Source organism: Anopheles coustani, chromosome X (genome assembly GCF_943734705.1).
Source record: "Anopheles coustani chromosome X, idAnoCousDA_361_x.2, whole genome shotgun sequence".
Lineage (NCBI taxonomy): Eukaryota > Metazoa > Arthropoda > Insecta > Diptera > Culicidae > Anopheles > Anopheles coustani.
Window position 1 is genome coordinate 11641460 of NC_071290.1, and position 15655 is coordinate 11657114.

The 15655-nt window shown below is 43.7% G+C and overlaps 1 protein-coding gene across 1 annotated transcript; it reads left to right on the forward strand.

Annotated features, from left to right (window-relative positions):
* The first annotated feature begins 324 nt into the window (after positions 1 to 324).
* On the forward strand, positions 325 to 14364 carry LOC131269093 (monocarboxylate transporter 8-like). The gene is made up of 6 exons (XM_058271412.1): positions 325 to 970; positions 10580 to 10753; positions 10824 to 11226; positions 11300 to 11845; positions 13380 to 13674; positions 13738 to 14364. Exons 1-6 carry the CDS (start codon positions 325 to 327, stop codon positions 14362 to 14364), a joined length of 2691 nt encoding a protein of 896 aa, XP_058127395.1.
* Positions 14365 to 15655: the final 1291 nt, after the last annotated feature.

Consider the following 15655-nt stretch of genomic DNA (forward strand, 5'->3'; position numbering starts at 1 on the left):
TTTGCAAACACCGATTATCGAACGGCATGGAAAAAAGGGATGGGAACAATGAGTTTCAATGCGTTATTTTTAATCGTTACATGACCGTTATCATGTTCACTTGTTCGAAGGATGAGGCAAAGGATTCTCCAGGATTAGATGAGTGTCGTAAAAGTGGACCACAAAACAGGCTGGTTTTTCTCAGAAGCGAGAGACATATAGAGGGCTAGTTCTGCTCGTCGGCTATGCAAAAGCACACAGTGTTGGTGTTGTGGGGAATTGCGGGCGTTTGAAAGGGACGTCGAGCGTTGCCCGAAAGAGCCCGGAAGTGACAGTGTGTCCACCATGCGTATCCTCTTCCCGAACGAGCCGGTCTACGGCAACTACGAGGACTCGGGCGTCGCGACCAGTGCCGACGCACACTCGCTCGTGTTCGACGAACCGATCACTCCGCCACCGAAGGGCACCGCCGGCGGGGCGGTGGTGGAAGGCACGCGCAAGGACACCGATGGAACGAACCACGGATCACCGCTCGGCGAGCTGGAGGCGCTGGCGAAGGCGCTTGTCCGGGCGCAGGGATTGACGCGATCTCCGGTGGAAAAGTCCGCTGCTAAAGAGCCCACCACAGCTCGTGGGGAAAGGGTGGTGGAGGAGGAAGAGGATGAGGAGGGAGAGGGGGAGGTTCGGCTGCCGACGGTTGGTGACGGTGAGCAGCAGTCGCCATCGAACATGGCCCATCCGCTGCACCACCTGCATCACCACCATCACCATCACCATCTGCCGCTGCACCAACAGCGCGCCTCGAGCCGGATGTCCAACACCAGCACCAGCACCATCAAGCAGCACTACTACCCGGAGGGTGGCTGGGGCTGGATCGTCGTCCTGGTCGGCGTCCTCGTGCACATCCTCACGCACGGACTGCAGACCTCGGTCGGTGTCCTGATCCTGGCCGCCGCCCGCTGGTATCGCGTCGAAACGATCGTCCACACAGGTGAGACACCCGGTACACCCTGTCCAGAAGGTTACAAACTTGCGAGAAACTCGTCAGGAAATGATGTTGATCCCCCAAAATAGACGTCACGCTCAACGTCTAAACGTTGCAGGAAAGTTCGTTCTTTCTAAACCAGGGGTCGCCAAAACGGCTGAATATTATAAAAAAGGCCATTCTTAAAATCCAAAACTACATCTGAAACAAACTGTTTGACCAGTTCCGAGAACTAAGTTGACCACCTTTGTGTAGCTTTTGAGCGCTCATTTTGACAGCTCTTATTTAGACGATATAACTTTTCTATTTTGTAAGATGTGTTCAATCTGTAAACAGCTGTTTTTTAGTATATTTGTTATGCCGACTCCTTTTAGTATATACCGCTAGTTCGATGTAAAGCAAAACAGATCGAATATGAGTTCTTTTCAATTTTTATATTTACAAGAGGTGTAATATAATTAAAAACAGTGTGCGCAATAAATCAAATAGATTATACAACATTTAAAAATTAAAATTATATTTTTGCAGTTGGGGATCTTAAAAACATGAAATTAATTTTCATATGGCTGAATGCATCAAAAACTTAAAAACGCCAAAAACTGGCCAACAAATATGCTAAAAAAAAGGCATTTAGGGATTACATAAATCAACAAAAAAAGAGAAGTTAAAATAGCGCCTTAAAAAGAGCGATCAAAATGAACCTGATGAACTGAAAACCATTATCGCATGATTCAAAAGCAATGTATACTAGTGTTAAGCGACGTTTTCATGTTCTAAATGTGATAAATGTTCCCCTTTTTTTATTTTGTCACTCAGTTTCCCAGTTCGGAAAGTAACGTAAACACAAAACACGTCAAAGTTGTATTGCGAGAAGAAAATTTAGATGCTTATTATTATTGCCTTTTTTTTACTTTTATACATATCCGTTCGTTTGTTGTAGTTTGAGTTAATTTCTTTTATTTTATTTGAAATTAAACTTCTAAGCTGGGATGTTTTAAATATTGTGAATCAAAATTCAACGTACCTTTTAGGGATGAAATAAGTGAGATATCGTGAACAAATCCAATAACAATACAGATGAATTTTGAATTTTTAAATGTTGTTCTAATCTTTTCTTTCCGACCGCATTTATCCCTCGGGCCGGACTTTAACGACCACTGCTCTAAATGAAACAAATAAAAGACTCAGAGTACTGAGCAACACACACGCACACGCACAGAAATGGGTGTAAAATTTTTGATTACTTTTCCAAAGTAATCACATTTCGGGGAAACTTTTGAGCCGGAAAACCCCGAAAGTTCCATTTCAAAGTGCGAGAAACAGTGTTGCGCACGAACGTGTTTGTACTTTGAAGCGTTACACACGCGGGGGTAGTATGTGGAGGGGTAAGGTATGACGTCTGAAAATATGCACATCGAATGGAGAAACTTCAATATCCTGGCCCCGATCACCCTGTCCAACACACAACAAACCCCGGGTGGTAGCAATTTACCCCTAAGGCCGAAGATGGACCACATTCAATAGAGAAAACGCGCGCCTAACGTTGGGAAATTCGCAACGCAATGACTCGACAGTTGGGCGAAAGTTTCGATAATTTTATGTTCTGGTAAACGCTTTCTACGAGCACATTTCCTGTCACGCTAAGTTTTCACAGCTTCTCACCCGAAAAGGAGCAAAGAAATGAGAGCAATTTTCCGAAAACTGACAGATAAATGTCAATTTGCGCCTTGCCAAACTTCACATGGCCGGCAAAAGGTGAGGGCGGAGTAAAACAAACGAAAAAAAAGAACCAAGTAATCTTTTTCAGACATCGCCCAAACAACCAAATCATAACTAACAGGGAAAAGTTAGTAAACAGCCAAATTTGGGACCTGCAAGAAGCAGAAAACGCTAAATTCTCCGATAAACCAACATTATTTCAAATACTTTACCATTCTTCTTTTGCAGTGGATAAGTCTGTTATATTTTCTTTTTTTCTAGTCATGTTGTTTTTGGCAATATCTTGTTTATATTCATTTGGCTGCCATTTTTGATTTCTTATTACGCAGGGAAGATACATTATTTTTGTGCAAAGCTAACTTTGCCACACCGATTTAGTCGTTGCTCGATTGTTTTGTATACGTCATTTAAATAATTGTTCTTTTGCTCCATTTACTACACTTATATAAGTGAAGTCTGTTATTATTCATATTTTTTTCATTTTATTTCTGGATATTTCAGTTAACACGTGAGTCAGGAAGTATGCTGATATCAATAATTAATTGGTTTCGAATTGTTTTACTAGAAAAGGAATACCCTTCAGAAAGCAGACATCATCTCGCTTTGTTTTCACACCAAACAGTCATAACGGTCCACTGTTGACTGACTCAACTCTTCAGTAATCTGCCTTAGATGTTTCGAACATTCATTCCATCGAATGGGGTGCATCCAAAACATTGCCCGCCATTAACCCACTTCAATTCATCGGTCGATCCAAATGGAAAACACTTGAGGCTGCTTGGGGTAGGGATAAGCTTTTAAATCCCTACGTTCCATCGTAATAAACGCCTTTCCAGTTACACCGGAACCGTTTGGCTGAAATATCTAAAACCATTAAAGTGTCGTTCAGGGTCGATGAAAACTAGGCAATTCACAAACACCAAACACCTATTCCAGCACCATGTCTGGTCGATGTGTATATGCGTTGGACCGTCCCTGAGCAATACTCAATCAATAATCGTTACACCAGTTGCATCCTGTGCATCGTCATTTGAGTTAGTTGTATCTTATGTTGTGCCTTCTTGCAATTTAATTAGGTTATGTTTACTCAGTCCAGAAAGTACGCAGAAATAATGCAAAATTGTGATAAGAAATATAAAAAGTTAACATACGGATCAATTTGTGCCTAAAGAAATTTTTCAAATAAAAATTTATTGGACTACTTATTGGACACTTATTTTCCATTGGATGAACGGGATATATATTTTGATGGCATCTTCAACCTTGTTTTAATTCAATGTCGTTAACATATTTATTAAACTCTTAATTCTCTCTGAATCAAATATTTCATACAAAAACATGCCCAATACTACGCATTACTTCCTCGTGAATCATAGCTCCGCCCGCCACTCGTTCCTAAGTCTTGATGGAGGCGCCTAGTAGCTCGTACTACTCATTAGAAAACGGCCTCAAATTCCTCAACAGCATTTGAAAATGCAATGCAGAAGGTGGAATATTTCTTGAGTGATGATGCGTCAAATGTTTGTCAAACGTCCTCACCTAAAGATGAGGAAAATGGTCAAATAACTAAACTGAGTAAATACAAGTACACATAACTAAGAGATAGAATGTAAATTTAAATGGCGCTTGTTCGCAGGCTAATCTATTCATAGCAGTGTAAGTTATTTGTAGTTTTTCGGAAAAATAATCAGAACATCTGAATTTTATAACCAAGATCGTGTTTACAAAATAAATTATTTGCCTATAAATGTCACTAAACGTCCATATAATGTCTGTTAAATCAATTCGAAAATTCAGTCGAACTTCAAAATAAAATTATTCCAACACTTTAATGATATATGTATTATAATGGCACCTGGCAACAAGTGTGTGGGAGTAATTTCTAGTATTCAACTAAAACTTGTGTAATTTAATACCTCACAGTAGCTGTTCTTCCGTTTATGCACTCAAAAAACGTTAAATTCAAAGGATGAAAAGTCATTCGATTCGTTTCGCTCGTGGCCAAATGGGCTGGTTTTACGCCTGCTTAACGCGATGTTAAATGAATGCTGTTCCGGCGCGGGAAAGCCCGCACTTTATTACACCCTGACACACAACGGCGTGTTGCTGGGAAGCAGCTGCCAGCTTGTACAGCGTCACTATTTCATGGGATGAACGCCGCGTTTGGAATTTCGGGCAGCACATTGCGGGCCGTCTGCTAACAAGTGAAGGCCCCGGGACCAGTGCATAAATTTCCTGCCCCGATTAGATGCTGGATCTTGGCATGTTTTCTCACGGGTGCATCGCCGAAAGTGCCTGGTGGTACGAGCACGAGCCACCGGGCGCCTCCACCGGGTACTGGGCGTCTCCACCGAGTACTAAGCGCCTCCATCGAGTACTGGGCGACTCCATCGGGCGAAAGCCGTTGTGGTGTGGGGTGTTCACTAACGCTACTTTACGATAATTGTCACATTTCGGGGCGGTAGTTTCGGTGCGTCGCTCCACTGTGCTTGGTGTGCAGTATCTGTTGATTTATCTCGCGCCACATCTCATTCCCTGCCAGCTCGAATCGGATGGGAGGTTTTTCGACTTACGGGTTTTTTTTTTACTCTACTTCCGGTCGGCTGTCGTTTTCCCCCGCGACTGGGTGACTGGGTGACTCGCCGGTGTGGAAAATACCACGCTCACCGGCATCACTGTCAGCGAAAAAACCCGTACGAAATCGGCACGGTTTCCGGTGTCGGCAGCATAAAAGGGTGATTAAATCCACCATCTTCCGCCGCCAACTTTGTTCGGCTTCCCAGACACACAAACAAGCACGCTTCCAGCACCGAAACGTCGTGGGGAGGTGATGGTATTGAACCTGATTGATTGAGAGCATCAGACCGAAACGCAGCGTGACCTTTGCAACCTGTCGATCGCCACGACGAAGTTGCCTGTTTCACACTCCCACGGCTTGTTTCAACCCTTCACAACACTACATTAGCCGGAGACTCGTTTAACGAAGCGATTGTGCAGGCAAACATCATTCAACAGTTTGTCGTTTATTATGTGTAATAAAATTATTGTAATGAACTCTTCTCGTTATTTTCTCGTGCTTCATCTCGGAGGCACATTGATTCATTTATCTCCATCCCTCACCCACTCACTTTCACTTTTTATCGTTTCTCTACGTTTTCTGCCCTCTTTCTTCTTTCCCCTAACAGTTATATCGTCTAGCAGCGAAAGAAAAGAGAGCATAACAAAACACACACGCGTGATAGTTCACGAGCGGACGGTCGTAAATCTGCCGACGACTGGCATGATCCCTGACCGAGGCAATATTTAGAAGAAAGTTATGTGGAAGTGGGTGTAAGAAAGACGCCAAAAAAAGAGAGGGATGTGTGTAGGCTCGATGATTAACTCTTCCACCGATTGCGACGCCAGTTTGTCGCAAGGTCTTGCTTTTGTATCATGCTTTACGGTTTCGTTTCGATCTCGGGAAAAACTGAAGCACAAAACAACATGACATAATATTTAAAAACGCAGGATTTCCTCAGCAGAACTGAGACTAGAACTTCTTTCTCCAATCTTCTATCACTGATTTAAATATGGTTTTGTAATTCAAACTATTAAACTGTGTTTATAAGTGGTGAGAGTAACGATTGGAATCAAATTCAACAATCATCAAGGTCATTCCAATCTTTTAGTTACTCTTTTGTGATTCGAAACGAGAAAAATGAGTTATTAGTACCAACAGCAACTAAAATCCTAAACAGGGGTTCGAATTCCAAAAGAGGAAATGAGTAGTTAGAGAGTTCCTGAATCGAATCCTAAGGAGGGATTTGAATGCCAAGAGTAAGTAAAAGAGTTACTAGTCGACTTAGAGATTTAAATCCGTATAAATCTGGAATCCTAATATTCCAACCAGATGCAAAAACATCTCTTGAACACTCGCTCTAGTGTATCTAATCTTTTAATTACTCTCATGGTCTTCGAGTCCCTGTTCTTGTTTGAGATTCAAATCCCTGGCTCTAATTGAGTCCCAAATCACTAATTGGGATTCGATACTAGTAACTCTTTAACTCACTCTTGGGGTCAAATCGCTGTGATGACTTGTAATTATTTTACTTATTCCTTCAAATTTTGGGATTCGAGTCTCCCTGCACAGTGGCTCAGAGTTCCTTCTTTTGGTTTGACATAAAACCAATTTTCAAAACCTCTCTTCCATGTGAAAGAAGGATAGTTTAATAAGTAATCTCCAGAATATTAGCTATTACACTATAGAATATTATTAATACACAATTTTGCGAGATATGCTTCTTGATAGTAGCATAAAGAGAAAAGCATGATATAAAATTTGAGAGATTTATAAAACATTTTCGTACAAACGTTGTACATCGTTGCAAAGGTTATTTTGTTGGCTATCTGTACCCTGTTGAGATTCCAATCGAATAAGAGTCACCAAAAAGTATTCGTAAGGATTTAAATAAATCAATTCAACTCAATCACTCTCTTTCACTCTTTTCTCAATTTCCACTCAGCCCGCACACCACTAGTGTTTAGTTATATCAAAGTAAAAAAGAAATCTCTCTTTGAATTCAATCTATGTCAAAATTCATCCCAAAAGATGGTGTAAATACTCAAAATTGTAATACCGTTACTTAGCAAATACTACCGTTGATAGCAAAAGAAATAGTTGCTGAAGGGTTCGAACCTGAAAAAAGACCAGGAAAATCATTGTCGACATGTTATAATACATAATAAAATACACTTTCCTTCAATTTGACTTACACTGTTTTCAGGGCCAATTCGTCGGCATCAAGCTGCTCTTTGGTGGTATTAGGCAGTCAATTGCACGCGCACGTCTTTTGTTTGGTTTCGTTAGGAAGCACTTTGGGCTTGTTAAGTTTAACTTTGGCGTTATCGGTAGCAACATTGGCGCGACGAGAAAAGGTCGCGTTGTTGTCGCGCCAATGTTGCTACCGATAACGGCAAAGTTAAACTTAACAAACCCAAACTGGTTCCTAACGATGCCAAACAAAAACCTTGCGCGTGCAATGCACTGCCTACTACTGGCAAAGAGCATCAAGCTGCCGACGAATTGGCCCTAAAAACAGTGTATATAATGATTTAAAACTCGCATTAGTTAATATCTCATGAAAAACAAGAACAAGTCTTTTCCAAGACCAAAGATACAAATAGTTGGGTTTCATTTCACACTTTTTCAGTGCGACAAATGTAAGTGACTGGGAAAGTGCTTGTTTTTCGCCACCGTAGGAGCTGGATGATCGAGAGCTTATTGTAGCAAGCACTCAACTGTCGTAAACAGGAACTAACAGGGGCGAAGTAAGACGTCGCTCGTAAAACGGCACCTCGACCATATTGTCGGCCCAAGCCGGAAGATAAAGCCGAGGCTTCATCCTTTATATCCTACCGTTCGGAGTTGCTTCAGCGATTAAACGGGGTAAAATAAAAATTAGACGACAGAGCGCAGTCCGTTTTCCGTTTTCCCTTTAATTCCATCGGTGAAGCTGCATCGGCATCCGCAGGATTGCCGTTGTCGGATAAAAGTTTTAATGGCTTTGCCGGGACGATAATGGCCAGCGAGTGGGGAGTGCATGTGTGGAAAAGGGGTGCACAGTGCTATAAACATGGCTTTTCTATGTCTTTCCCTTGTCACTACGAATGCGTTCATCCGCCGGTGATTACGTTGAACAAGGACTGCGTTGACACTTTGTGTGTGTGTGCACCGAGCGGTTCCATTTCCCAACGACCAGGATTATCTCCCACACTGAAAGGTGAGCCGGTGCAGCAAACTGCTCATCTCCATAAGGTTTAACCCGTTTTACATAATCATCTACGTTGATGCTCCTCATTTAGTTCATAATCTCTAGAAACCGTCGCAATAATCGTTATCAGCTCCTCATGGCCAATCAACACAGCATTTTCGCATGTGGGGTTGGCCACCAAGAAACGGAAAGAAGAAAAGTTCCCAACCTAAAGGACCAAGGAACAGAGAGGAATCACATAAATCTTTCCCCCGTTGCTGGGGAAGCGCATCCAATACATTCTCACGATCAAATCGGATGTACGATCTCGTGGTTATGAACTGCCAGAGTCGCCAGAAGCCACCGAGGGACGAGGAAAAGGCCGGACGGTCGGGTCGTCTAGTCTAAACACTCATGAACTATCTGTCTGGGACCTGCGGGTTGGATTTATTTCCATCGACATTTTATTCCACATCGAAACGCGCACAACAACAAAAAACGCAACTATTTTGCCCCGTCGTGGAAGGTTGATTTATGTAATTTATTCAATGCTCTATGCTGAATTAAGTTATTAACCAACCAGTGTGCCGTTACAGTATCAAAATCAATAGATGTACTAAAAGTGTTGGAAAAATAAGACTTCACTTTTAAAACATAGAGCAAAACAAAAATAATTTCAATGTTGATGATGAGCCAAAACGACTTTTTCGCATTAATCGTGATGTAACAGTTTACAAAACAAACAATTGACTTGTCGCAAAACTATCCACTTGATATTTGTAAAGATCGAAACAAATGAAACCAACAAAAAGTAAAAGAATAGCTACGAAACATTATAAAACCATTATGAAAAACGGAGGACGAGAATCAAACAGTTAAAAACTAACAGCTTGAAACACATATCCAGATCAGAAATTAGATATAAAAACAACCCTACGTAACGTTTATGGTGTGTATAAAGTGTAGAAAGTAAGGCAGTAGCTTTTTCAGCATTAAATGTTACTTTATACAATACGGCACGCAGCGTAAAAATAAAAATAAAAATAATTTAACTTTATGACATTAAAAACAAATGTTGTGCACAAAACAAACATTAGTGCGTTGGAGAAACATTAAAGCATATAGAAAGTAAGATGAAACAATAATGAAAGACATTGTTTGAAATGTTTATTTAGAATTACATTACATTTCAAACTTATGACAAACTTTTTGAATTTAATCAAAATTTTCTTTGGGGACGATATAATCAAGATGAAAAGTTTAATCTGTGTAAAAGCTAACAGCAGGACAGGATATTGTAAAGCGTTGGAGGTGTGTAAAAGCCGAATCAAGAACTATCGAAACAAAGAAGATTTAGGCTTAAAGCCTACGGAAAATAATCTTATACTCTAGTTGGTAGGTTAATGTGAGGCAGTCTATCCCTTTAAAAGGAAAACTTTAATTTCTCGCAATCCATTCAATAAAACTAATTCAAATCTTTACATATTGTGGGGCAAAATGGCCCCAAGAGTGGAAAAGGACGTATGCCTTTAATAATTATTTAAAAAGAGCTATTTATTGAACCATTTTGCCTTGGATATATAGAATTTCAACACGAGAAAGACTTTGTCCAGAAATTTCGTTAAATGTGCTTCCAATTAATTTTAAGTAAAAAAATGTTTTGTTTCAAAATAAACTGTCATATCGTCGTACAGACAAGTTGTTTAACTCCTATGTAACAAATAATTATCCAATCTTGTGCCAAACATATGCGTCATCTTTGTAATGCGAATGTGTGCTTCCAAAGTCGGCGATGTAGAAACAAAAAAGAAAAGTTGGTTAACAACTAGTAAAATACTGAGTAGAAGTTATGTATAAGAAATTCACATAAACATTGTTAACAGAATTTGTTTAATAACTACCAGAACTGTTAATCTTATATTAGAGCCAGGAAGTTCATATAGGAAGTTCTATTATTTCATTTCATATTAAATTACTTATTTTAGTGTTTAAAAACGTGTTGGTGCATTTTACCCCACTAGAGCATCCTGCCACATTCTCCCCCTTGTGTCATTGAAAGCTGTTCGAGTTCGTTTGGTTCACCACCGTTTTTGTATGAAGGCTTCCTCAAAAGGACATTTCGATGTACTAAAAACCTTATTTCGATTTGTTTCGTTGCTATGCGCAGGTTGGCTTGGGGCGCTCTCGACAGCCGTTGCCCTGTTCATCTCCCCCATCACGATTGCGGTGTGCAAGCGGAAGTCGACACGCCTCACCGCCGTCATCGGAGGTCTGGTAACCGCCCTCGGCTGCCTGTTCACCTCGTTCGCGTCCCAGTTCCACCAGCTGTTCTTCAGCTATGGTAAGTAGCTCCTATAGTGGTCCGACCTGGCGCGATGCGTTCTCATGTGCGTGCAACTCTGGTGCGACAGGTGCGGTCGTTGGTGTCGGCGTCGGGATGACCCGCGACTGCTCCACACTGATGGTGGCGCAGTACTTCAAGAAGCGGCGCGAGTTCGTCGAGATCTTCATCGTGTCGGGCAGCGGGCTCGGCATCGCCGTCATGTCCGCGTTCATCAAGTCGGCCATCGACGCCATCGGCTGGCGGCTGGGGCTGCAGGCCGTCACCGGCACCGTCTTCATCACGTTCATCCTCGGCACCTGCTACCGGTCGGCTTCGCTCTACCATCCGCAGCGGCGCGCCATCCTGCACCTCAAGAACCAGAAGCGCAAGATCAAGGACAAGAACAAGCACGACGACCGCCCGCCGTTCTTCGACTTCAGCACGCTGCGCAGTAAGACCGTGCGCATCCTGCTCGCCTCCACCGGCATCGGGTAGGTGCTGCATGATGACCTGTTCACTAGTAACCCCCTTCAGCGCTAACTTCCATTTTTCTAAAACCCGTAGTGCGTTCGGGATCAACACACCCATCTTCTACCTGGCGCACGAGGTGCAGAAGGACGGCATCGGCGACAAGGTGATGATCCTGCAGATCTACCTCGGGCTCGCCTGGACGCTCGGCTGCACCGCGTTCGGGCTGCTGGTCGTGCGCAACAGCGTCGAGTGTCGGATCGCACGCCAGTACCTCTGCCAGACGGCCATCTTCATGTGCGGCGTCTGCATCCTGGCGCTCACCGCCGTCCACGGCAACTACCACGGCTACGTGATGTTCGTCTGGATCTACGGCATCTTCTGCGGCGGCTACCACTACTCGCTGAAGATGTACACCTACGAGAAGGTGCGGGCGCGCAACTTCGCCCGCGCCTGGGGTTTCGTCCAGTTTGCGCAGGCGATCCCGATCGCGCTCGGCGTGCCCATCTCGGGCTATATGAACGAGACCGGCTCCGGTACCGCCGGCTACTACTTCAGCTCCGGCTGCGCCATCGTCGGCAGCGTGCTGATGTTTCTCATCGACCTGCACCGGCGTTCCGTTTCGCGCCACAAGCACACCAGGTATGTGTACCTCCCAAAGGCGGCGGATATCTTCAAACACTTGCCAGAACTCCACAAACTCCTGAGGTCCAGTTTGAACCGAACAGTATATAAATTCTGATACTCTTAAGAAGGTCTTTAACATGTTCCCCCGCTTTGGTCCAGAACGAACGTTTACGTACAGAACTAACTCTACGATGCTGCAGATCTCTCGAAGGATTCACTTGAGATTGCATTAAGCTTTGTGCATGAAACGACAGAAAAGACCAAACGGCAGGCATTGGAAGTTGGATCTGGAACTCAGACTTATCTATATATTTGCAATGTCTGTTATGTTATCCCATTGGTGACATCCATTCCAAAGCTGATCACGATCAACTTCTCCAACAATATGCTAGAAACTGTCGTGACGGTCTGGAACTTGTAGTCAAGGACCAATTGGAGCAATATCTGCTCTCTTGGGAGTAATCAGGATATCTGGATGTATTTTTCTGAGAAACCTCACTGAAGCTGGTGCTTGAGAAATGGAAGAGGTTGATGGACAGCTGGCACTTGTTTTAGATTTGAACCCTTTTGAAACATTGGTAAAACAATCACTATCAGCAATTATCACCCTGGAAGAAAGGGCCCAATTTCAGAGCAGACATCCTTCTTTAAACTCAAAAAGGGCTATCGCTATCAACAGCGAACCAATAGACTGAGTCTCCAAGAAGTGTTTAGTTTATTACCGGGGAACAAGGACTTAGTTTCAGTGCAGACATTGATCGCAACTCTAATTCCAAATCGCTATCCACAGTGAACCAATAGACTGAGTCTCCCAGGTTAAGTACTTGAGCCTGTCATCCTGGAATAAGGGATTAGTTTTAGAACAGACATTGGTTGAGATTTAGAGGCCATTGAAAAACTGCCAAACTGGTTACAACCAGTACGAAAATTATTAGTTCAACATAGTCTACATGATTGTGCATTTGCTATAAGACCACTTAAACATAATCGGGTTTAGAAGGCATTATCCCAAACTAATTTGCAAGTGCAATAGTTTATAGAATTTGATAAATGTAAATAACAGTTTGGACCGACCTTGGTAGGGATCATGCAAAACCATGGACATGGACTATCAAGGTTTTGTCACATTATTTTTGGCAAGCTACGATGAACTATCAATTTCTTGTTTTGCTTAAGTGAATTTGACAGGATCTTACCCAAACATTGTCGATAGCAAGAAAATTTACTAATATATTTAGTGAAAATTGTCAAAATAAAGATGGTCTTATAGCAACTGTAGGTATATCGTTATCAGCGGGGAACCAATAGACCAAAATAATAAGTCACAGATTAAGTATAGGAGGATGGTGTCTACACCGATTCGCATCTTAGATTTCATATCGCTATCAACAGGGAAGCAATTGAGGTTAAGTGTTTTTGTAGGTTAGAACTCAAGAGATGGGCTTAATTTCGTTTTAGGGTTACAACTAAGGTGTAGGGTGATACTAAAGGTGATTGGTAGACTGAGGAACAAGCTCACTAATCTGTACACATTGTTCTTCCCTCCCAGGGCGAACGGAACACGCCACCTGTGCGTGTCGGAGACGTGTCCGCAGCGTCGGAAGCTGTCGTTCTCGCAGGAGCCGGACAACGAGCCGGGCATCATCACGGGCAACACGGCGATGATGATCGGTCCTGAACTGCTGATACCGCCGCTGTCGGACGGCATTGCGGAGCCGATCAACGGGCTCGACAAGCCGGAGCTGACCTGCATCTCGGAGGAGGGCATCGCCGACATGGACCTGCCCGACAACCTGCTCGACGATCTGGACTACGTGGGCGACTGCATCACCTCCTGCAACAAGGTAAGCCAACGACCTCTCCGTGTCCTACGTCGACTAACCTGATGTTTGTTTTTTCCTCTTCAGGTGGAAAACTATCTCATGCTGAGCGAGTTCGAGAACAACCTCAGCGCCGAAGTTCCTATCCTGCTCGACAAGCGGGGCCGCCGGCTGTCGCTGTCGAAGACGAAGGCCCTGCTCGGCGGTCATCTCGGGGGCGGCCACACCCTGCTCACGGCCGCCGGTCCCCCGCAGCCCTACCAGCACCATCCGGAGTGTCCGACCGTCGACAGCTCGTCGACGGCAGCGCTCGGTCTCCCCGCGCCCGCTTCCGGCGCCGACGCCAAAGGCACGGACCGGGACCATCACCACTATGGCCTCCACCAGCACCAGCACCACCACCATTCCCACCATTCGGCCAACGGCGACCTGTCGAAAGCGGTGGGACCACATCCGGTCGCCCGGTCGGACTATGCCGCCTCTCATCAGAGCTCGGCTGCTGGTGGTGGTGGTGGTGGTGGAGGAGGAGGGCTAGGAGGGGGAGACCCGATGGGTACGAAGCAGTCGCCGACCGCCCCCGTGGCCAGTGGCGGCAGCCCCAACACCCTCCAGCCGCAGCAGCACTGCAGACTGAACAGCAAATGGCGCCCGAGCCAACAGGTCGGTTTTCTCAACAACCGCGTTATATCTGTGATCGATGAAGCCTCAGTTTAGGGAGAGAAAGAGAGAGACGTTGCGCGGTCCTGCACGGTACGGACGGACGACGACGGGATATGATGCAGCATATGGGGTGTTCGAAGGTGTTATAGCAACGGTAGGGATCTGCTACTGGCAGGCGGGACGTTTGGGACGGACCGAGGCATGTGGAGAAAACTCCCTCTCCCCTAGAAAAGGGCAAACAAACACTCACCACACCAACAGTGGCGACAATGGCGTGGCCCACTCTAACCGATCTTGTATAGTATATCAACATACGCACGTAGAGCTCCGCTAGTAGGACTTTTCCTGTTTGTGCTGTTCGGTTCAATCAGTTCACCTAGAGACGCAGACGTAGACAGCCCCTTCCAAATGGCTCCCCCATACCCCACCCCCACCAACCCCGTAGAGAATGAATGACTGATTGATTTTGAGTTTTTGTTTTATGTTTTTCCTTAATTTTATTTTGTATTTTAACGTTATTCTTGTTTCGTTAGTAGTGCATGTATTTTCCCTCCTCAACCTTGTTCGAGTGTTCACACGAACAAACACCATCTGTCCGACATGTTGTGTCCGGCAAAAGGCCGCAGAAAGTAGGGAATATAAAATCCAAGGCGTAAAATGGCCATCGCATTGTCTTTCCTCTCGTTCAGTGATGTCCAACTCAGTGGAGTTCGCGGGTCGCATTTCCCCCAAAACATGGACATATGGCGGTAAGAGAAGAGGAAAGGTTTTACACAGATTAATCGAGACAAGCAAATAAATAGTGTTCATGGAAAACGAAGCTGACGAGCTACAAGACCATTCTAAAAGAAATTACAGATGTACACCAATCAGTTGGCATTAGTAATTATGTAATTAATTACTTCTACTTTTAGTAACTCTCTACCGAAAAGCACAATATTGTTCACCTGCATTCGATAAAAACCTTATTCCGAGTTATTCAAAATTTAATTCAATTAGGCACAAACGTTTTATCGGCATTTGGGAAACAGAAACTACGTTTTTTTTTTAAATGAATCATATTTGTTGTATCGAACTAAGACTTAATATTAAAAACGCGGTCTTTAGTCTCCGTTACAACAGTGTTTAAAAAGAAACACTTTCATCTGCGCACTAAAACACATAAATTAGTCAAATATATCTGTTCTGTTCGTCTTTCTGCAATTCATGTTATTCAATTATCATCTCTAATTTCATTGCGAAAGCTCTTGTAGTCAATCAAATTTATTCGCTTGTCTCAAAACATTTGTGTATCTATGTAAACCCTTGTATTGATATACTGATCCACATCACGCCGACATATGAC

Excerpts from the sequence above, each read along its gene's own strand:
- LOC131269093 (XM_058271412.1), top strand. The coding sequence starts at position 325 with ATGCGTATCCTCTTCCCGAACGAGCCGGTCTACGGCAACTACGAGGAC. Across the intron at positions 10,754-10,823 it reads CCAGCTGTTCTTCAGCTATG|GTGCGGTCGTTGGTGTCGGC; the intron begins GTAAGTAGCTCC and ends CTGGTGCGACAG. Across the intron at positions 13,675-13,737 it reads GCATCACCTCCTGCAACAAG|GTGGAAAACTATCTCATGCT; the intron begins GTAAGCCAACGA and ends TTTCCTCTTCAG.